At 39.2% G+C, this 23,289-nt stretch overlaps 1 protein-coding gene across 2 annotated transcripts in view; it reads right to left on the bottom strand.

Moving 5' to 3' along the window:
- MBNL3 (muscleblind like splicing regulator 3) overlaps window positions 1-23,289 on the bottom strand; it is a 73,175-nt gene that overhangs the window by 41,008 nt on the left and 8,878 nt on the right. The window contains exon 1 of one of the 2 annotated variants that reach the window (XM_039239859.1): window positions 2,592-2,672. The exons of the other annotated variant lie outside the window; for it this stretch is intronic. Within the exon in view, the coding sequence (XP_039095790.1) occupies window positions 2,592-2,618 (27 nt within the window). The 5' untranslated portion in view covers window positions 2,619-2,672. Of the gene's footprint in view, window positions 1-2,591; window positions 2,673-23,289 lie in introns of those variants that run through there. 2 annotated transcript variants of the gene reach the window in all.

Raw genomic sequence — 23,289 nt, 5'->3', positions numbered from 1 at the left:
CAGCATACTAATGGCTAACTGTTCACTTTCTTCTTCGTAGGGTTCCATCTTTCTAAAAATGGATATATTCTGCATCATTTTCTCCTCCAATATACCATTTATGAACATTGATAAAAATGCATAAAGAACATCCTTAAATCTTACATACAGCTTTTAATTTAAATTTGGGATGCAGATGAGAAATCTTTTCCATAAAAAGTCTTTAATAAGTCATTTCCTGAAAATATCAAAGGCAAGATTAATGAGGCTGAACACAGACCCCCATGGAGAGGGCCACCCCAGCACCTCGCCCCCCTCCACTGCAGTCAGCACTGTGTCTCATTTCCTTATGCTACTGAACTCTGTTTTCTTGATATCCCATTTACACAGGGCAATGACTTTGGTTCTAAACCAGACACCAAGACTGAATAAGTAAGAGGCTGGGAGGAGGGCAGAAGAATTTTCTTGACTATCTGCCTCAAGAAAGCTTTCAAATTGTGACCTCCAAAAGATGAAGGGAGTAGGCTCAATGATTACTGTTTGTTCTGAAAGAGTCCACAAAGATAACCTGATTACCAGACTGTGACATTTAGGACTGATCCGGAGTTTTCGGAACATCTTGTGTGCCTTTATCTTCTTAAGAAAGTAAAAGCCAAAGTGAGGTGACTTGTCCTAATTAACAAGCAGCTCAGTAAGGACAGGAGGCAAGTTCCCAGACTCTTACTACCCAATATAGATTTTCAGTTCAAAAGACTCTTCCTCTGTAAAAATTTGCCTGGACTCATCTCCCCACCCCCAATCTCCTTTACCTCCCCCCTCTTTTGTGCCTCCAACTGCACCTTGTACTCAGTTTTATCATAGCACTTATCACTGTGTACATCGATAAATTGTTTGCATGCCTATCTCCCCATTAGACTTTGAGCTTATCTAAAGGTAGGACGATATCTTCTTCATCTTTGAACCTCCAGGGATGTTTCTCTGCATGATGAATAGTGGCCACTCCATAAGTTTGCCGAACGAATGAAAAAATTTTGTGAGAATGATTTTATAGGGAATAACACTAAGTCTGCCTCAGAAACCTAATCGCTGCTCTTGCTATTTCCTTCCATTAAGCTCTTCCTTCTTCCTCCAAGAAGGGATCAACAGCCAACATATGAATTTGGCTGTTCCTGGTTGTCCGTCCCAAATGATTGGCTATTTCTATTCAGGTCTAGAAAATGGCTAATTTATACCATCTCCCCCCCCACCCCCACACACACTTTTTCTTCTGAATATATACTCTGGGCTGTATGTGACCATCATGGCTGAAAAATCTTGGAAGTTCAGTATAAGTGAACCAGAAGTGTCAGGAACCCATGAGGCACACAGACACAAACCCTGGTCTAATTCCAGGGGTCTGTAGCCACAAGAACCCCCAGGACATGGGGCCCCACAGAGCTGAATAAAGGAATCTTCAGCAGATTCATATTTAATCAGCATCTGAGCCTGCCCAATGGGGAACACTGCATTTCTAGGGTCAGCTTAGAATAAACTGGCTTCATCAACTGCTCCACCCCACCTCATATTTCTCTGAACAAGCTGCAAGTCAAATTCCCTGAAGCTACTTAGACAAAGGCGGAATACACGAGGCTTCCTTGTGGGTATCTATTGCATACGCTGCCTTCTTACAAGAAGAACATTCCTGCTACACTTCAAGACCTCCCGTTCAGGTGCATTCACATTAAGCGTTTATTTTTGAATAATCATGAGCTTAAATTTTTCTGTGAAAGTTTTCGAGGAGAAAACAACACTAAAAATCATAGTGGCTGTTTGCAGTGAAACCAAGCCTGCCTCACCCATACCTCAAATCTGCTTCCTACCCTCTCCTCTATCTCCCGCCCTGGTCTAATCAAATACCTTTAGTTGCGTTAGAAAAATATTAACTGAGTATCTGTTCAATAATAAGCTCCTCGAGAATGCACCCCCTCTGTTTACAAAACAGCGAAACCAGAATCAAATCAAAACCCAAAGACAATGAAAGCACACTGGTACCAAATTACCAGAAGTCAGAAGGCCTTTCTCATGCTAACTTTTCATGGAAGCTGTCTTTGAATTAGTTCCATGGCTGCTGACATAAAATATCATTAAAATACAGAAAAAAGGAAAGAAAACATCATGACGTTCAGTTTGTTACTCCAAGAAATAAAATACACATGAAGTCATGCAGCATAGGCTCTGTGACGAAACAACATGAAGGGAGGTCTCTCTCGGCCCATGGTCAAATCTCGGGCTGTTTAGGGTTGCTGCACCTCCGTTTTTTGACATCCCTGTAGTCACCTACCCTAGTGATACACACCCAAGACAAAGAGGACACCAGCGGCTTGCTTTCACCCTTTCTTCCCCAGTTCGGGCTTCTGCCTAAAACCCTATTCAGGGTTGTCAGATTTATCAAATGGAAATATAGAACTCTCAATCAAATTTTAATTTCAGATAAACAATGAACAATTTTGGGGGGATAAATACGCTTTCCATTTCATGTATTATCTGGCAACCCTCTCTCTATCCATTCTTCTACCCTGGTTAGTTGAGCTAAATAAAGTCAAGTCCTCAAAAACCCATTTTACCCCCTTTACCTTAAGGATATAAAGATTTCCCTCCATGGAACCAGCCCAGGCTCTATTGGGCCTTCAGTTGCCCCTAGCAAAGCAAAGGCACTCTCTGTCCCAGCTTACCTGACCAGCTGCAAGGAATTTAAGGAAGTTGGCTGTTGGAGAAAGCAATTTTTTAATCCATGGCTCCTCCCACCAAAAGCTTCACACAGCTCCCTACCTGTCAGCCACTCTACTTTCCCACCCACAGTGGCGCAACAGTATATTCAAATAACTTTGTGCCTGCCCGGGGCTCCTCCTTTAGGTTAGGATGAAGAGGGGAATGGTCAGTGACTACCATGCTTAGCTCCCGATTCTGAATGTATACACATTTTTGGAACATATAAATTATTACAGGAAGATGAGGCTTTTATGTTTGGCAAGTTTTATTTGTGAGCGGGAGGCGTGACGAGGGTGGGTTAACTTTTTTTCTGGTCTTCAGCCTTGTCTGTGCAATACTCAAATTCAAGCAAAAGTCATCCATACAAGCTGGGGGAAATGACGGCTTAAGCATCACGTTTTGATACGCACCCATTAGATCTATGCAGATACATCTTTGAAACATGCAAGCAAATGGCATGAATAACCATTATTTGCATAGATTTTTTTTTTTTTTTTTTTTAGCCAACCCTTGATTACTCATATTAAAAGACTGGGACACGTAAAGGGGCATGATTAATTCTAGTGAACACAAAAATATAGACAGGAAAAAATGGCAATCCGTAATGGCCCCACCTTACAGAGCATGTGTATCACAAAAGTGGTAATTAGGAACATTTAGGAATCAGTTACTAGACATGGTCCTGAATTTCTTTTTTATTCATTAGGAATGCAGACTCTTCTCATACCTGCTTTTGCATTCAATTGTTGCAACATCACTTATCATGTCGTCTCTGGAAAAGTCCACTCTTGAGAGACTGGAAGTGAAACTAGCAAATGAGGTCCTAATAAAATCATGAAAACAGCTTTGGTCTCTAAGATTCCAGAAAGGGTTTCAGTGACTCCCTAGAGTCCTTGGACCACACTTTAAATACTGTGATCCTTAGTAAGTATGCAACAATCTCCGGTATAAGGAGCATTCAGTAGTCTATAAACTCTCTGAGGGCAGAAGCCATGTTTTATATGCATTCTAGTCCCGGAGCAAAGCCTGGCAAGGGACTGCTAATCTGAATGATTTCTGATCCCAAAATTCCAGTATTTAATAAACTCCATTAAGCGTTTTCATATTTTTTCTATAACGTTATTAACAAGCTGTTTTGAAACAAAACTATTTTTTTAATTTGCACTGCATTTTCCAAAACATTTATAATCCATAAGTGCAACAGAAATAAGAGTTTCATAGGTGATTTCCATATTTCAAAATAGAAAAATTAAGAGAATAAAAGCAAATATGTCTTCAACATTAAAAGAAGTATACAGAGGCCTTTGTTGGAATTATCAAAGATTCAGAATTCATAAGGTCAGAAAGAATAAAATTGTACCACACTGGGGAAGTTTATATGTTTATTGTACAACAGGTTAAAGAAACGGGAAAGAGTAAAGCTGGAAAGCATCCGCCAGAGTGTGGACCACGGACTATTTCCAAGAGAGGAGTCTCAGAAGCTGAGTTTCCTGGTTCAATTCCTGTAAGAGTGGTATACTACATTTCTCTCTTGGAGACTGTGCATATTAAAAGTTCTCTCTTGTCTTGGTGGTAGTAGCAAATGGAAGAAAGAAAAAGAAAGAAAGAAAGAAAGAAAGAAAGAAAGAAAGAAAGAAAGAAAGAAAGAAAGAAAAATTCTCTCTCATATGTCCTCCAGTAAAGAATCCTGTGACTCCAGCATGGTTCATCACAGAAACCATAGCTCTTTTTCTCATAAAACACCTTTTGCCATATCTCATTAGACTGTCATTATGAACATACTGATTGATCTAATACTCCCTTCTACCAGAGCTCAAACCAAGTCCCTTGGTATTTGATAGACCTAGTTAGATTTTCCTGCACACTTTCCACTTTTATTTCTCTCCTAAATAGAAAAATATAGTTGAAGTCCAAAGAATTCAATGTCCCATTGAAACGACATTTAACATTTTTGCCTATCCTGGATCTCCTAAAAGCTAACAAGACGGCGATTTTTCCCTATGATTGCTACAAAGAAACACCCCACAATCATCTTCCCGGCTTTCTATCTTGTCCTTGAATGCTTCAGTCAGGCAGCTTCAAGACTTCTCTAAGGCTTTCCCTACACTGTGATTTCTGTCCCTTGAAACCATGCCAGTTACCTTAGGTTTTCCATGACTTAAAACTTAAGGGTCTCAAGTGAGTTTTAATGCCCTAAAACTTGGGAAGTAAGAAGGTATTTGGCAATCCCCTCGATTCCTAAGGGTCTTCGTTTTACACTTAACTTAAACCTTGGGTTTCCACTTGCCAAAATTAAGTTTCCTGACCCTGAGTAAAAAGAAAATTTCAAAGAATGAAAGTTTCAAATAGCTTGCAAACTTCCAAGATGAGTATAAAGTGGGAAAGGCCTTGATTATTGTTCAGATTTAAACAATTTATCTTTGCAGAGCTCAGTAATGGGTGTTAAGAACACATTAAATAATTACATCTCTCTAGCCAGCAACAGATCCCTCCACCCAGAGGTTATGCAAAGGGCACATATAGTTATTGATTTACCTTTGCATTTTGAAATTACAGCCACAAAGATGAAAATCAGCCCCTCTTTTGCTAAACCTAAGTCCGTTTTCAGATGAAGACATTTAAAAGCATGATATCAAAATGGTTGTTCATGGGATCTTGCTAAGTTCACAAAGGTGAAATCGTATTTCAATCCTCAAAGAGAGCCAAATGTATCCACCTGAAGTAAGCATTTTCCACACACACCTACCCAAATACCAGCCTAATACCAAATATGCAATTTCCAAGCAGGAAGTCTTACTTAGTGGCATGCACTGCCATTCAAATACTTTGAGGCATGGACTAAACTTACATTTTGTCAATGTAATATATATTTTTTTATCACCAAAAGTCTTAATGAAAACTCTGTGCTAACTTGTTATTAAAACTGGAGGGGGGCACTTGTGGGGATGAGCACTGGGTGTGATACGGAAACCAACTTGACAATAAACTATTAAAAAATAACTCTAGGCATTTTAGACAACCCCCCAAAGAAAACTCCAAACTGTAAATGCACTGCGTATTTAAATCAAGTGGCATTTTTGACCAAGTGATTACTTTTTTTAAAGTATCTGAAACGTAGGCCAGCTTCCTGTTTGGTTTTGTTCTGCAGACATAAAAACAAGCAATTTCATTGATACAAATGCTTTCTCTTTTCCAAATAAAGATCTATTTTGCGTGGCCTGAATATCTACCAAGTATATGAAGCTTCATTCTAAAATGTGCGTCAGAGATGTGAACAGAATTGAGAAAGTTTCAGATGAAACTACTGGGATTACTTTTTTTAAAAAAAATATAGGTCTTAAAGTAAGTCGCTCTAACTTAGTAAATATAGCAACCTTGTTAAGTTCGCCTTCTGCTTTCAGTGAGCAGTTAATATTTGATGATGATGAAGAAACTGTTCCTAGTATTTAAAGAACCAAACAAGGGTTAGTTTAAAGAAGATAAAATGATAAGTGGAGGTTTTATGTTTTAAAATAAATCAATCCCTCAACCGTAAATGTCTCCTAAGCCTTACACAGGAGAAGTTGAAATATGATCTCTGCCAAAGAATGCCTATCTCCAAATCTAAAACAAGGCCAAAAATAAAGCAAAGCAAAGAACAGCAAAGGGTAATTCGTTTTAAGACCTATTAATTGTACTCTCAGTTTAAACAGCTGGAACAAGAGTTCTTCGGGGGCCATGGGGAGGGCAATGCTCTACCTGTAAGTCTGTACCCTCTATATGAAGCACAAAAAGGTTTCTAGAATCATGGTGAGAGTCTAGCCAGTGCCTTTTAATTACTGGAAAAATAAAATAGGACAAATCTACTCTAGCTTCGCTGTGCCTTCCCTGAAAATCTGAATAGAATTAGAAAACTTCAGAAGACGTATCTTTCTGGAAAAAAAAAAAAAAAAAGTTCATTTGTGTCGTTTAATCTGCACAGTAGCCCTGGGTCAGTGTTTAACCGAGGAACTGAGGCACAGTAAGGTGAAGAAACAGACTCAAAGTAACAGCACAAACGTAGCCGAACTAGGATTTGGACCGAGGTGCTCTGGTTCTGGAGCTCACATTCTTAACCAGTCTGATATCGCCTTGCGGTCCTTCGGCATGTGTTAAACTGAGGAATGAGCTAGTTCAAATATTTCTGCTGTCCGGGCCACTATTTTCCCTCTAAGATTGCAACAACGATTGTACATCAACTGGCTGTTAGGCATGTCCAGAAGTGATTAAATAGATAATAGATATTGCAGTGAGATGTTTTGTTCAGTACCTAGGGATCTTGAGTAACTTGGAAGTGAATAAGATAAGGTAACTGAGTGCCCAAAGTTTTTGTTTTTTTTTTTTTACACAGCATGTTCCCCTGAATAATCATGGCTAACTTTACTGTGTTTGCCATGTGCTGGGCACTGTCCAAAGTGCTCTGTATGCATTAGTAAGTCTTTCATCCTTACCAAAGCAGAGCAATTAGTACAAACACGTCCTCTCTTAGCACAGCTTTTTTGGTAAATGTTTGCACAACAGAATTTTTGCCAGTTGGTTTTGGGGGAGCACTGTCACATCATCAGCAGTTGAGTTAAGGGAGCTTATGCACAAATGACCTTAGCCTGAGAAAAGCGAAGGTCCAGCAAAAGCCTAAGGACACAGAGCAGATGGAAGTGGGCTCAGCGAAAGAGTTGCTCGTGTGCATTTCGTGACTATTCTCACCACCTTAAAACAAGAACTTTTGACAAGCACAGTAGTGCTATTTAGAAACAGGTTGACTCGGACCACAAAGGTCTGAGTGCTGTAGCTCGCACACTATCACAGAGCAGAGCAAATGTTCAATGACAAAAGATCAACCTCATCACAAAGTAGTACCACTGCAAGCACAGGCAAATGATATTTCACATACACTACACACACCACCTCACAAAAGTCTGCACCACCCAAAGCTCAGTTTTAGTGGGGATTTCATTGAAATGACTAGGGAATAGGTGCGCCTAGGTGGCTCAGTGTCTTAAGTGTCTGACTCGTGATTTCGACTGAAGTCATGATCTCCTGGTCTGTGCTGACGGCTCAGAGCCTGAAGCCTGCTTCGGATTCTGTCTCTCTCTCTCTCTCTCTCTCTCTCTCTCTCTGCCCCTCCCCAGTTTGCACTCTCAAATATAAACACTAAAAATTTTTAAAAGACAAAATATTACAGGTATTTGCTGATGACCCTAGGGAATCAGGATCTCATACTAAGAGACAAAAGACAATTGAGCATCCAGACTCCAAAAGTGTAATCATATTTTTAAAGACAGTATGATAGGGAAAATAATAAGGATAAGAAATCCAGTGTTGAAATGAATCAACCATGTGGAATCAGGTCACAGGCTATTCATACATTTTACTTCGAATGCATCTGTTCCTAGACAGGGCAGTAATAAATCTAAAATTTAAGATGAAAGCAGTATTTTATCAGAAAGGGTTCTACCCTGGGATTTATGTGCCCTGGATTCTACTTATCTTTAGATCATGGCTAACTTATTTTCCAGTTATGGTAATCAGTTTGGTGAGGACTAATTCCTGCCCTTGTATACCTCATAGGTACTCTGAGAGAATAAAGGAAGAAAATGAAATTTCATATGCTTTGTAAATAAAATCAGTACAAAGTATAAAGAAATATTACAGTGATTTTTCCTTATTAGTTCTTTACAACAGAATGAAAATTGTTTCTGTGAATTAAGTATGAGAAATATGACAGGGGCACCTGGGTGGCTCAGTCTCTTGAGCATCTAATTCAACTGATTTCAGCTCAGATCATGATCCCAGAGATGTGGGATTGAGCCCCGCTTCGAGCTCCACACTGAGCGTGAAGCCTGCTTGAGACTCTCTCTCTCTCTCTCTCTCTCTGTCTCAAAAAAAGAAAATGATAGCTTACAAACTATGCTTTACCATTTCACTTGCCCACAAAAGGTTCGGCATTACTGTATGGTTAATCCTTGATTATGTGAGTCATAGAAATTATCATGTGCCTGAAATGTGCCTGAGGCCGGAATTTATATACAATGTTAAAAAGCCAACGACGCTTGTCTTCTCAGAACTGGACATTGTGAAACACGCTCAGTGCTGCTCCCATGCTCAGTGGTCCGTGGTATGGCAGGTGAAACACCAGAGGAAAAAGAAAAAATTAGGCTTTAATCTTATCCTTGTAAATAAGTGAAACAAGAAAGTTTATTGCTCCCTTTTCGACTGGCAATAAGCCAGTGCCTACTTGGGAGACCAGTTTATCTAGTCAAGAGAGGCTTTCCTACCATCACAGGCTTCTTACTTTAAGATCTCACAGAACACACGTTCACTGTAGAACCCTCATGGATAAAACACTCAAAGTAACTTCTACTATACGAAAAATTTGGGGCATCATGCTTTGGTACTTTTTAATTTTTTACATCGCCACAACTGCTGCTATACTTTATTTATAATGTATATTAAAATGATCAAAAAAGGGGCGCCTGGGTGGCTCAGTCGGTTAAGCGTCCGACTTCAGCTCAGGTCATGATCTCACGGTCCGTGGGTTCGAGCCCTGCATCAGGCTCTGTACTGACAGCCAGCTCAGAGCCGGGAGCCTGTTTCAGATTCTGTGTCTCCCTCTCTCTCTGAACCTCCCCTGCTCATGCTGTCTCTCTCTCTCTCTCTCTCTCAGAAATAAAGAAAACATAAAAAAATTTTTTTAAATGATCAAAAGAATCAGGCAAGTCATTTTTTTCCTGGTAAGTTAGGAGGATAAAGCTAAACAAATAATAGACTACAAGAGAAGATGTTAAAGGGTGCCTAAAATACTAGCAAGTAATTGGTCAATGGGATTTTGAATATTATTTATATAAATTGGTAAATAATAAAATTGAATCTTGTTATAAAACTGTTTATACACATTTAAGTTTTCAGTTTTCTTATTTCGTTTCTCAATAAACCGGCCTCTTTGAAGCCAAGATTGACTCATGTAAATATGAAACCTGTTTGAATATGGGATATATATATATTTCTATTGTAAAGAACTAGTAAATATATGATGTGTATTATATATAGAGAGGTACATATTGAAGGGGAGCAGATTTTGCCATCCCAAATTATGCATCTTTGGCATATTGATAATGATTATTAGTATTAGGTTTTAGACAGGGAGAGAGAAAGAGAGCATGAGCAGGGGAGAGGGGCAGAGAGAGAGAGAGAGAGAGAGAGAGAATCTTAAGCAGGCTCCACACTAAGTGCGGGCTCGACCCCACAGTCCTGGGATCATGATCTGAGCCAAAATCAAGAGTCGGATGCTTAACTGACCGAGCCACCCAGGCGCCCCAGCATATTGATTATTTTAAGCTGCTTATTTTTAAGAAACAGCAGACACAGGTGAAGCTCTGAAAACTGAGCAGAAGTCGCCCTTTTGTACAGGACACTGACATTTGCACTATGTGTGAGGGTGTCCTCCCGGCCGTACCTATAAGAGGAGGATGACTCAATCTGCAGCGACCTCACTCTGCATAACACTTGTACCCTTGCTTATTGTGATTTTCCTGGTCGCCTCCCCACCGCAACATCTCCTGTGGTCATTGGGTAAATATGGTACCTAAGGCAATGGCTTCGGCCATTTCAGGGAGTTACTCAGTTGTTCTGGGTCTCCCCCATGTTATTAAACTTTTGTTTGTTTTTCTCCTGTTAATCTGTCTCATATCAACTTCATTCTTACACCAGCCAAAGAACCTAGAAGGGAAGAAGGGAAAACCTTCTTGCCCTTACATTTTATGTCCTTTTTATATATTTAAGCAAGCCCCCATACTTGTTGCATATAGAACTCTTAAAGTCCACTTGTGGCAGCTAGCAACACCTACAACAGAGCTTTTGAGGTATTAAAAAAGTCACTAATCTCTTCCAAGGATTATAATAGATAAATTATTAAAATCATTTTTTAATTTTTGGTTTCATACATTTAGACACCGATGAGGAGGTTCTACACATTCCACAAAAATAGGACTCTGTGGTCAAAGAATTTTGAGCAATGTTCGGTTTACAGTATGTCTTCCGTGCAGTATGTCCCAGAGCCTTATCTTAGCTAATAAGCATCGTGGTGCTCCTTGAGAGGAGGAATATAATAAATAAGTTTCTTAGAGATACAAAAGCCTTCCAGAGCAGGCGCCATTTTCTTTCCATGGGATCTGAATATAAACCATAACTGAAGTAAGTGGTTGTTGGAAAAATGGAAAGAAAGGAAGGTAGAAACACCAAGGAACAACGCAGAGTTCCGAGAATTCTCTAAACCAATGGTTCTCAAACCTAGTGCTCATCAGAATCACCAGGAGGGCTTCTTAAAACACGGTGAGACCCAGTCCCGAAGTATCTGATACAGTAGGTCAGAAGTGGGACCTGAGAATTTACATTTATTTTTTAAAAATATTTATTCATTTGTTTGGTTATTTATTTATGTATTATTTATTTATTTATTTATTTATTTATTGAGAGCACAAGTAGGGGAGGGTCAGAGAGAGAGGGAGATGGACAGAATACCAAGCAGGCTCCTCACTGTCAGCACTGAGCTTGATGCGGGAGATCATGACCTGAGCCAAATTTGGACGCTCAAATGACTGAGCCATCCAGGCACACCGAGAATTTACATTTCTAACAAGTTCCCAGGTGAAGCTGGTGCTGCTAGCCCACCAACCCTTTGAGAAGTTCTGCTCTATGGGAAAACTATCCTAGCTAACAATAGATTTAGCTACTTATTAAGCATTTTCTTAGGTTACTGATAACTCACTTTCTAAAAGGTCATATCAAAGGGATTTTGATATCTGAATTCCACATCTCTGACCTGAGTAACGATGTTAACTGCCATATAAAAGAAGGCCAGTCCTGGGGTGCTTGGCTGGCTCAGTTGGTAGAGTGTGTGACTCTTGATCTTGGGGTCATGAGTTTGAGCCCCAAGTTGGGTGTAAAGATTACTTAACAATAAATAAATTAAATAAAAAGAAAGCTAGTCCAGGTCATGGAGTTAAAAGATTGGGCTTTTGAAATTGTATTCCATTACTCTTAGAAAACATTCATTTTCTGTTTACAGAGTAGTGCTATCAGTTCTAAAGGTGAGTATGTAAGAGCTGTGTGCTACATGTTGCTTGCATTTACTCCACAAGCCTCCCCAGAGCGTATTTCTAAACGTTTGCTATGTACCCAAATGTAAGTGACAACGAGTTTTCTAGTAAATTCTTCTCAGCTCTCCAAGAAAGAAGTACCTTTACTCACTGCAGAAAGGACACTCATTTGGAAGCATTACCCCTTCTCCTCACCGCCCCCCACCCCACAAAGACATCTGGAAAAAGAAAGCCCAAAGGAGGGAAATATTTTTCACATCAAATAAGCAAACAACCCAATGCTGACCATGGCATTTCAGCATGGATAATCAAAAGCTGAAGTATTGATAGATTCCCAAACCTCAAAGCAAGCACCGAATACAAAGTTCATCAGTTGTACGTGCAGTGATTCAGTAAAGAAACAGTACATTTCACACAACACTTTCCCTCCTTTTCACTGGAAGAAAATAAACACCCATCTAAGGAGTTTCAAGTATTTGTAACTTTCCCTTTTCTTTATGGTGGGTACTCTCAGCAGCATTTAGTTTACTTCTGAGAATCCTTGGGAGCCTACTTCCAACCGAGGCCTCCAGTTTCCAATACTGGAATGACCACAATGCCTGAACACATCTAAATGAAAACCAGATAGCTTAATAAGCTGTAAATCATAAATTTGGACATAAAATTAGCCCTTTTTCTTGCTCCCTTCTGTTCTCACTACTTATACAACTACATCCTTCCCCAAAGACTTGGGATTGACTTACAAGAAAGATACATTTCCAATAGGATCGTTATCATAAGCCTAAAGAGTAAGCATGTTATAATGTAATGGGGAAGGTGGGAAGATAGGAAGGATTATATGAAAAACTTCAAAACTCTAGACTCAGGTTAATTGTTAAAGCTGGGCCCTAAATGTAGCTCTGCACTTTCTGGCAACCACAGTAAATGGGAAAACGGATTGAGCTACATTGTTCTCACTGCCTGATGAAAGAAAGTATACTGGTTAATAAGCACCTCTCTACAAAGACTGCTAGGTACTGTGGAAGACACACAGAAGAATAGGACATGGAACCTGCCCACGAGGAGTTTACAAATCTTATCCCTCCTGGGATTGCAGAGGCATAAGGGGCTCTAGCACTTGACATAATGGCAGTAGAAATCAAAGAAAAGCCATGCCGTAGAAATCAAAGTGACAGACGTGCACTGGGTAGTGGTGCTATTGAGAAGGAGGAGCAAGTCTGATCCGGAGGATGAGACTTCTCTGAGCTGCAGTTAATCACAGCTCTTCATGTTTGCTTCAAGGAAAGCCAAGGAGTTTATCATGGAAAATGTGTGATAAATGGCACAAATAATGCTCTCCAGGGGAGTCTAACTTTCTCTATTACCCCTTTTCATTAGTATGTTATTTTGTTCATTATACCTTCAGTCTGGTTTTGTTTCAAATACAGTATTATTGAGCTGAAGTATTTCAGAATGAAGAGTCTTTCTCAATAGGTGTCTCTGAGTTTCCTTCTTTCTCTGCTTCCTTCCTTCCCTCCTTCCTTCTTTCTCTCACACTTTCTTCTTTTTAAATTTTTTTTTATTTTTTTAAATATTTTTTACAAATAGTTTGTCGAGTTGGTTTCCATATAACACCCAGTGCTCATCCCCACAAGTGCCCTCCTCCATGCCCATCTCCCCTTCCCCCCCCCCACACCAGTCAGTCCTCAGTTTCTTCTCAACAATCTTTGACTGAGAAGCAATGCCATTTTTTTCTTATGCATTTTTCTGGTGGAAGAATAGGAAATTTGGGGGAGAAACAAGTGAAATATGATTAAATATGTTTTATCACTAATGCTTCAAAGATGGAGTAAATGTCACATGATGTTTTGTCACTAATACCTCAAAGATGAAGTAAATGTCATGTGCCACCGGAGTGAGGTCTTGAAAACTGAGGAGAAATGAGTCTTAGCTTTTTTTTAGCCTTCAGTGGTCCATTAACATATGCAAGTCACAATTATGGATGTTACTGAAAAATATTAACGACACCAGCTGAATGCTGCTGAATACTTAAAATTATTAAAGTTTCCTTCTTTGTTGAAACATTTTTCTAAAATATTCCAGGCACATTTCCTGTGCTTGCAAATAGAGTTAGGTGCCCAAACCTGAATATCCTCATTGCTGACGACCGCACCCACAGCGATCTCTGTTCTGAAAAACAGATATCACTCTGCAGAAATGGAGAGGAAGATGGAGAAGGTATAAGAGACTGGACTGACTGCACAGACTCAAAGATATAGCTCATAAGCCTAGAGAACCTTTTAAAAAACACATCTTGAAATCGTTTTCCCATTTCTTACTATTTTCCCATTTCTTTTCAAAGGAGATTACTTAGGCTAAGTTTTGCCTATTGAGGGCTCTAGTTAAGTTTATGTAAAAATGTCAGTGCATGGGCTCTCTACGAGAATTTTTCTTTGCCTTTCTATGCTCAAACTCTAGACTTTTAAAATATCACTGTACATTCAGAGTAAGTTATTTATTAAGCTTCAAATATATTTTTTATTGGACTAGGTAGTCACCTTTTACACAAAACCCTTTTCTGCAGATTATGACCTTGTACGTGACTTAGAGTGACCTTATTAGCACTAATCATGCTTCCAAGAATATTTTGATTTACAAGCTAGCCATCTGGTATAAAATTCTATTTCAAACATTCTAAGGCAAAAAAAGTAATGCTTGAATATTACTAGATTATCACACTAATTACTTTACAATAATATTTAACAGTGGCCGCTCAGCAATTTTTAAAAATCCATATATAGGGTAAAAGCATTGAAAATGCAACATTTGGAGAGCATCCAACACCGTTTGGCCAAAGAACATTTCTATAATGCTAAGGGATGAAATTAAATTTGCAAAAGTCAGCAATGTGTAAGCCGTCAAATCTAGGTTAAAATGCGGTTATGTGAAGAAAATCAGCACATGGGCGTATACAATTTTCATTCATATTTAAGTAAAAACCGAATGGGCGATGGAAGTACAGATGCAAAAGGAGACGTAACAGGGCACCTTGCAGGTGAGCCCATATTTATTCTCCCTTTCTCAGAGTGATTCAACAAGCTTGTGTTTCATTCAACAAATACTTTCCAAGTTCGCAATATATGCTATACATGTGTTATGCACAAAAGATACACTGGTAAACAAGACAGTATCTATTGTGAAACCAAAAAATGTACAGCAGACCTTCACTTAAAATTCAATGAAATCAGGGGCTCCTGGGCGGCTCAGTCAGTTAAGCTTCTGACTCTTGATCTCGGCTCAGGTCATGATCTCATGGTTCATGAGTTCAAGCCCCACATCAAGCTCTGCGCTAATAGCACAGAGTCTGCTTGGGATTCTCTCATTCTGTGTGTGTGTGTTTCTCCCCCACGTGCACACACTCTCTCTCTCCAAATAAATAAATAAACAAACATTTAAAAAATTCAATGAAATCAGATAGTCAAGTGAACACAATGGCAGTAGGCTGGAGTAGAATGTCAACCCCCTCTTAATTAACTATGTTGACTTCAGCAACACCTCAACTCCATCACTGGCTTTCTCTTCCTGCTGCCACGACTTCGTTCAGGTTCTTACTATTTCATACCTTCAAAACTTCACCAGCTTCCTAAGACGCTCCCTGCCATCCCCTCCACCTCCGCCACTTACCGATCCCTTGTGCCCTACCAATTCATCGCACAGAGGCAGATGATGTCATTTCTCTACTTAAAAACTGTCAGATTTCTCAGAGGTACAAAATCAAGTTCAAACTCCTCACTGACTTTTAAGGCTACTCCTCTGCCAACACAAGCTCTAGCTTCAGCGAGGCCAACTTAACACTTAAGTCCCTCTGCACACATCACAGCTTTCCTTCTCTGTCTTTGCTCAGGTTATCCCCTCTGCCTGGAATATCTTCCTATCCTTCCTTCAAAGAATACCTCAAACAGTACCTCTCCCATGACTGCACTTTTCAACACCACAGCTGCATGTAATCCCAGCTCCTGCCTCTCCTCCTGGACTTTTTTAGCAGTTAGTTTGTACCTGGCTTATGGCACGTAACACAAGCGGCTCCATACTAAGAGGTCAGGCAGGGACCATGTCTTCCATAACTGTATTCTGCACAGTACAGAGCCCTGTGCCTAGCAAGTAATGGGTTTCAATAAATGCTTGTTGAATGAATCATGTCTCTGGGGAATTGAATGTATATAGAATTCTTAATGGATTTAGCAGGACTTTCAGCATTAAATGACCCTTGACATTTATAAAATCCTTGTGGTAAAACTACAGCCAATAGTCCTACAAATTGAGTGCTATTGCTTGCTCTTGTAGGAAGAGAAACAGAGGTAGTAGGATTCCTAGGTCTTGCTCAAGGCCACACAAGGAGCCCTTATTTCAGATGTTATTACAAGGCAGCATTCTCTGTTTATGCTACTTGCTGATACCATGCTTTGTTTTGGATATTTCCTTGTTTACATCTGTAGTTCTCCCAAGAAACTGGCATTTATCAAAACGATTATTTTTTTAAGTAGGCTTCACACTCCATGTAGAGCCGAATGCAGGGCTTGAACTCAAGGTCCTCAGATCAAGATCTGAGCTGAGATCAAGAGTCAGCTTTGACTTTGAAGGCTTCTTTGAAAAATAAGTCAACATTCCAAAATATATACAATGGAATATTATTCAGCCATGAGAAAGAAGGGAATCCTGCCCTTTGCAAAAACATGGATGGACCCAGAGTGAAATAAGCCAGACACAGAAAGACAAATACTATATGATCTCATTTATACAAGAAATCTAAAAAAGATGGATTCACAGAAAGAGAATAGAATGGGGGTTACCAGGGGTTGGGGAGATTTTGGGGGGTGGGGGATGGTGGTCAAAGGATACAAACTTCCAGTTATAAGACGTGGAAGTTCTGGGGATGTAATATACCACATGGTGACTCTAGTGAATGATAACTGAGTTATATACTTGAAAGTTGCTAAGACAGTAAATCTTAAATATTTTCACCACAAAAAATGTAATTATGGAAGTAACAGAAGTGTTAAGTAACCTTATTGTGGTAATCATTTCACAATATATACGTGTGTCAAATCATCATGTTGTACACCTTAAACAGTGTTGTATATCAATTATACCTTAGTAAAGCTGGGAAAAATATAAATCCTTCCTCCCGTGGGGTACTAGCAAAATAAACACCAACAAATTTTCAAAAATTTTCAGTTACTCGGATATTAAGATTTCCCACATAGAATGTTCTTCTGGTTAACTGAAAAAGCAAAATAACCAGGAAATTGCAGAAACCCTACAGATCATGATTGTACTTAAGCTGCAAAAATTTTGTTTAATGGAGCATGTGACAAATATAAACATTAACAACAGAGAAACGACTTCTGAGATAGGTATTTGTCAAATGTTTCAAACAAGAACACAGAGCTCCTGAAGGCATCAAACATTCTCAAAGCGTTCCTTCAGTGTTACTATCTTTCACAAATAGGAAGAACAAAAATTTTAAGGCAATGTGACAATGTGGTTGGTCTAAAAAAAAATGTCACCTTTAAAAATGGAGTCTCCAGCAAGTATTTGGAATGGAGCAAGAGCCGATTGATACTACAATGCTTGCTGCCTACTCAGTGTACCATATAAAAGATGGCTGAAGAATTTAAAGTTCCAGAGAAAAAGGTTTCTTGTTTGCATTTCCGTGAGCTAAAGACAGAAATTAGAACCTTACTAGTATATAGCTAGCTGGCAAATCATGGCTAACACATAGGCTAGGTCTTAATATAGGGAATTTGTCATATTTAACACATTTTTAACCGTTATATCGCTGTGGACTCTACATTTTCAAACTTTTTACAAAAGGTTAATTTATTTATTTTTGAGAGAGACAGAGAGAAGGCATGAGTGGGGGAGGGGCAGATAGCGAGGGAGAGACAGAGAACCCCAAGCAGGTTCTGCACACTAGTGCAGAGCCTGATCATGATCTGAGCTGAAACCAAGAGCCAGACGCTTAACTTACTGAGCCACTCACCCGCCCCTACATTTTCAAACTTATGGGTGGTTTTCACAGTGTGGAAACTGCTTTCTTTCACTGTCCAATGTGTGCCTCCAAGAACATGAGTAGGAGCAAAAGGCAAATTTATTCCTTACCAATTTCTGGTGGGTAAATAAAAATCTGAGTTTCAACAAAAAACATGTGCCCACTTATGACAGAAAGAAAATGCAATTTACAGCAAACACTTAAATGCCTATGACCAAGTCATACCTGCAAAAATTGATGGATTCTTGAGCCATATCTACCATACGTAAATAAATCACAGATTAAACTAAGCAATATTATACAAACTCATCATGAACAAGATACTGAAAAAAAATAATTTATTCTGGAGGCAAGATAGCTGAGTCCAACTAGTGTAGATGATTTAAAGAATAAAAGGTCGAAGAACAAATGGAATCATTTACTGACTTAAGGAAACAATATCAAGAAACACAGGAAAACGAGCAAATTAAACTTCTAATTACATCTAGCAGTAAAACTTGACCTTGTGGTGAGAACCCAAGGCACAGAAATAAAAGCATTGAAAATCCAAGCAGGATGGGAAATCTGGATTCTACAGCAGCAATTACAAAAAACATCAATTTAAGAAACTGAAGACTGATTACGGAGAGGAGAAAATACAGAAGAAAATGAAAAGATTATTTAGAGATAATGAGGAAAGAGCGGACAGCTAAGATTCCTCCGGAATACATAACCCTATAGGTCAATAATGAAGCAGCAAACTGAGACAGAGAAAAAGAGGGTAAGCTCAGGGACATGACAACCAGAAAGCTAATCTGTAAGGGCAAAAAGAACAGTAAGTAAATGACGTTCTATGAATAAAGTTAGGTTCCTTGAAAAACTAATTGTTATTTCCAGATGCAAAGAAGTACCTGGTATCCACATTTCACAAAAATTTACAATAGAGAAAAAGACAATATCTGTAATGACTTCACACAGCTCCATGACATAAAGAGAATTATTTAGTGATCAAGTAGGATCAGGTGTATATTTCTCTAACATTTAAGAGTTTCTTCCAAACAAAAGAGTTGACATAGACAGCTTCAAACTTCTGATGCTCAGCTCTTTCATATTAATCAAGGTTCCTGTGGGAAGGGGTTGGTCTTAATGGCATCAAACTGGTTGAAAAATACAACCGTGGCCATATTGTAAGTTCCATCTCACCTGGTAGCCAATGGCAACCTTGGATTTGAAGTGGAGACAGAAATGATCTTGAGCTATGCGCCCATAAAACGCTATTTTAAATGAGTTGGGTTAGATTCCAAGTGATTTCTACAAACCAATATGTAACACATAATAAGGCTGAACTACTACTACAATATTTTCAGCTGCAATGTGACAGGTACCTCCCTAGCTAGCCATTGTACTAATGAGTATATAACAGAACCAGACATGAGGGTTTCATGCAAGATGTACATGATCCACAGCCAGTTATAATCCCCAACTCTAGCTAACTAACTTAGCAAAGCAGGGTTTGGGGGGAAAAAATAGACAAGGGAGTTGATACAGCTTGGTGTTCTGACTCTCAGCCACAAAATAAAGCAATTAAATAAACTAAGTAAATCACTGTTAGACAATTTTGTCTACAAATAAAAACCACCCAGTCTCTCTTCCTCTTCCTAAAATGTATAGCCCCAATAACTGTCAAAGACTTAAATATAACTTTAAAGTCTTCATCTAAATGCATTGTCATGAAACAAGAAATGAGGGAAGGACTAGGGAAGGCAAAGTTGGCTTCCCCCGAACTTTTGAAGTACAAAAAGTGGGAAGGGGAACCACAGACCTTTGCAGACAGTGCTCCCCAGTGTCATGTGACACAGTCTCACTGAGGTAAGGGCAGGATAATTTTGGCTTAGTAAAATAATAATCCAAGTGGTGTTTTCTCCATTTCCTTCTTCTCTACAGGGGGGAAAAAACCTGAAATGATTAGAAGAATGAACACTGGAGTCTTCAAGCTCTCTGGTAACTGCGTATGTGACCTTGGGCAATCTACTCTCCCTCATGGCATCTCCCATTTCCTTATCTGTAAATGTTAACAGTTTGAACTCAGTGGTCTTCCTTGTACAGCTGAAATTCTTGATTTTCTAGGTTTGTGAAGTGCTGCCATGGGAATGAAGGCTTTCTTAACAATTTAACTATCTGACTCATCTAACTAGTTGGGGTCAGTCCCAGGATCAGCCATTGCATGAATTTTAGTGTTTTCTCTTTACCATACTCAAAGTTGAAGAGAGAAAAAAGAAGAAAGTAAAATGAAAAGAAACAATATCCAACTGTATTTCTGAGCATCAGAAGACAGGAGATGATTGTGTAAGAACAAAAAAGCTAACTTTTAGAAACATTTTAAAATAACTTCAGACTTACGGAAAAATTGGAAAAATAGTACAGAGAGTCTGCACATACCTTTCACTCAGATTCCAGTCATGTCAATAACTTACATACCATACATAGCAGTGTTATCAAAATGAAGAAATCAACTTTAGTACAATATTAACTAAACTAGAGACTTAATTTGATTTTTACCAGTTCTTCCCCAAATGTCCTCTCTCTGTTCTACGATGCAATCCACGATCTCACATTGCATTAACTTGTCCATGTCTCCTTAGCCCCCTCCATTCTGTGACAGTTCCTTGCTTTTTCATGGCCTTAACACTTTGGCCATTATGAGCTCCTTCAGGCTGGCTCCTATGTCCCCTTGTCATGCTCCTCTCTTTTTTGAGCACTTACTTTCTGGCACCACAAGACATTACAGGGTCATCTTTAATTTTCCCTGCCTTGATCCAACATCAGTTATGACTCCAAGGAGCCCTGATCTCTTTATTGAAAATGGTATCAGAAACCAAGATCTGGTTGCTAGGTGTGCATATTATTATTGGGGTGTCCTTGCTTGTAGGTCTTCCTTAGAGCTAGGAGATATAAGCATGTACAATAACCCATGCATACACTCACCTCCATGTCTATTTCTGTATCTCTCTGTGTACATATGAAATTGAACATACCAGTATCTCCACTCTGATCCACACCATAGGATTTGTTCTAGCCTTCTCCTTTTCCTTATTTTTAACTCTTTTCTCTGATGATGAGGAACCTGGCTATCTTTATCTATTGTCTATCCACCTATTTGTTCAATATCAGCATCAATATGAAGTAGGTACATATGCTTGGGAGTAACAGATTTAGTAACTAGAGCCCAGTACTTGTGTACAATTATTTTTATCTTTAATATAAATGTAATATAAATGAATACATATTTGTAACATAAATATAGCACCTCCAGGTTTCTTTTTATTAATGTCAGCATGGTATATCTTTTTTTATCCTTTTAACATTGTAACTAAAAAAAAAAAAAGCAAGTATAAGAACAGTATGCCACTATTTGTGTAAAAAAGTAAGAATAGGTATGTGTATATTTGCATTTATATTCATAAAATATCTATGGGAGAGAGAAACCTAAATACATTAGTTGGGAAGTCAACAGGTTAGCTGCAGAAAAGAGGAGATGTAAACTTCACTGCTTACCCTTTATTTTTTTCCACTGCATAGCGTTTATACTTAGTACTTTTGTTTTTACTTTTCTGAGATATTCATATACCATAAAGTTCACTCTTTTAAAGTGTACACATCAGAGGGGCACCTGGGTGGCTCAGTCAGTTAAGCGTCTGACTTCGGCTCAGGTCATGATCTCATGGTTCGTGGGTTTGAGCCTCACGTCGGGCTCTGTGCTGACAGCCAGCTCAGAGCCTGGAGCCTGCTTCAGATTCTGTGTCTCCGTCTCTCTCTGCCCCACCCCTGCTCATACTCTGTCTCTCTCAAAAATAAAATAAAAACATACAAAAAAAATAAAGTGTACACATCAGTGTTTTTAGTGTATTCATGAAGTTGTGCAACCATTACCAGTGTCTAATTCCAGAACACTTTTATCATCTCCCAAAGAAAACTTGTGTCCAATAGTGGTCACAAGCCCCTGCTCCCTTAACTCCTCTCTTCTTCCCACCAGTGTCCCTGGCAACCACTAATCTGCTTTCTGTCTATGGATTTGCTGACACTGGATACTTCATGTAAATGGAATCCTACAATATATAGTCTTTCTGAACTGGCTTTTTTCACTTAGCGTAATGTTTTCAAGGTTGAGCCATGTTGGGCATGTATTAGTATTTCATTCCTTTTTATAACTTTTTAAAAACTTTTCATTCCTTTTTATAACTAAATAATATTACATTGCATGTATAAAACACATTTTATCTATTCATCAATTGGTGTGATAATATATATCACATATATGATGATATAAGTGACCTATATATTTAATAGCAATGGAATATTATATTTTTTGAATTATTGAAATATATTACCCATTCAAAAATCACATTTAAAAAAATTTTAATGTTTTTTAATGTTTTTATTTATTTCTGGGAGAGACAGAGAGACAGTGTGAGCAGGGGAGGGTCAGAGAGAGAGGGAGACACAGAATCTGAAACAGATTCCAGGCTCTGAGCTGTCAGCACAGAGCCCGATGCGGGGTTTGAACCCATGAACCGTGAGATCATGACCTGAGCTGAAGTCAGATGCTTAACCAACTGAGCCACCCAGGCGCCCCAAATCAGTTTTAAAAATAAAAAGGGAAACAACACACTCATGAAATTTTTCTAAGAAATAAAAAGTAAAAAAAAAAAAAATCATCAAGCAAATAATGTATGAAAAAGACTAATGTATGGAAGAGCTTTGCTTGGTGATTTGCCAGAAGACTTACAAGACTCAATGGCCAAGAGTTATTACAGCAAAAAGTACAGGGCAAAAGCAGCAGGAAAAAGGTACACAGCAGGAGAGTCAGTGATGCCGAGCGCAGGCTTCCAGCATCCTTCCTCATCTGAGGCCACACGGGATATGCTGTCTGAGTCTCTGCCATGATGCACTCAGCCCCAGCTAGTCTCCTCACTCCCCTATTACCTCTCTGACCTCATCTCCTACCGCTGTCCCCCTTCATCCCTCTGCTCCAGCCACCCTGGTGACCTCAAGGTTCATCAAACACACCAGGCTCAGTCCCGCTTCAGGGCCTTTGCTGTTACTGTTCTCTTTGCCTGGAATGAAATCCTCATAGCTCACTCACTCACCTCCTTCACACCCCTCCTCAAGTATCACCACATTAGATAGTGTGGCCTTCCTGACTATTTAATCCAAAACAACAGCCTCTGTCATTCTCTGTGCCCTCTCCCTGCCTCATTTTTCTTCACACCTGACAATACGTCATTCACCTGAATATCAACTTCCCTTCTGTTCACCCCTCCCCCAACTAGACTGCCTATTTCAAGGAGGCAGAGACGTTTCTAGTTCACTGCTAGATTCCTGTGCCTAGCACAATGCGTGGCACCCGACAGGTGCTCTGTAAGTTACCTATCCAGTGAA

Source organism: Hyaena hyaena, unplaced genomic scaffold (genome assembly GCF_003009895.1).
Source record: "Hyaena hyaena isolate Hyena2069 unplaced genomic scaffold, ASM300989v1 scaffold_162, whole genome shotgun sequence".
Taxonomy (NCBI): Eukaryota; Metazoa; Chordata; class Mammalia; order Carnivora; family Hyaenidae; genus Hyaena; species Hyaena hyaena.
The sequence above is the reverse complement of the archived record's forward strand: the minus strand, read 5'-3'. Positions and strand labels throughout refer to the sequence as shown.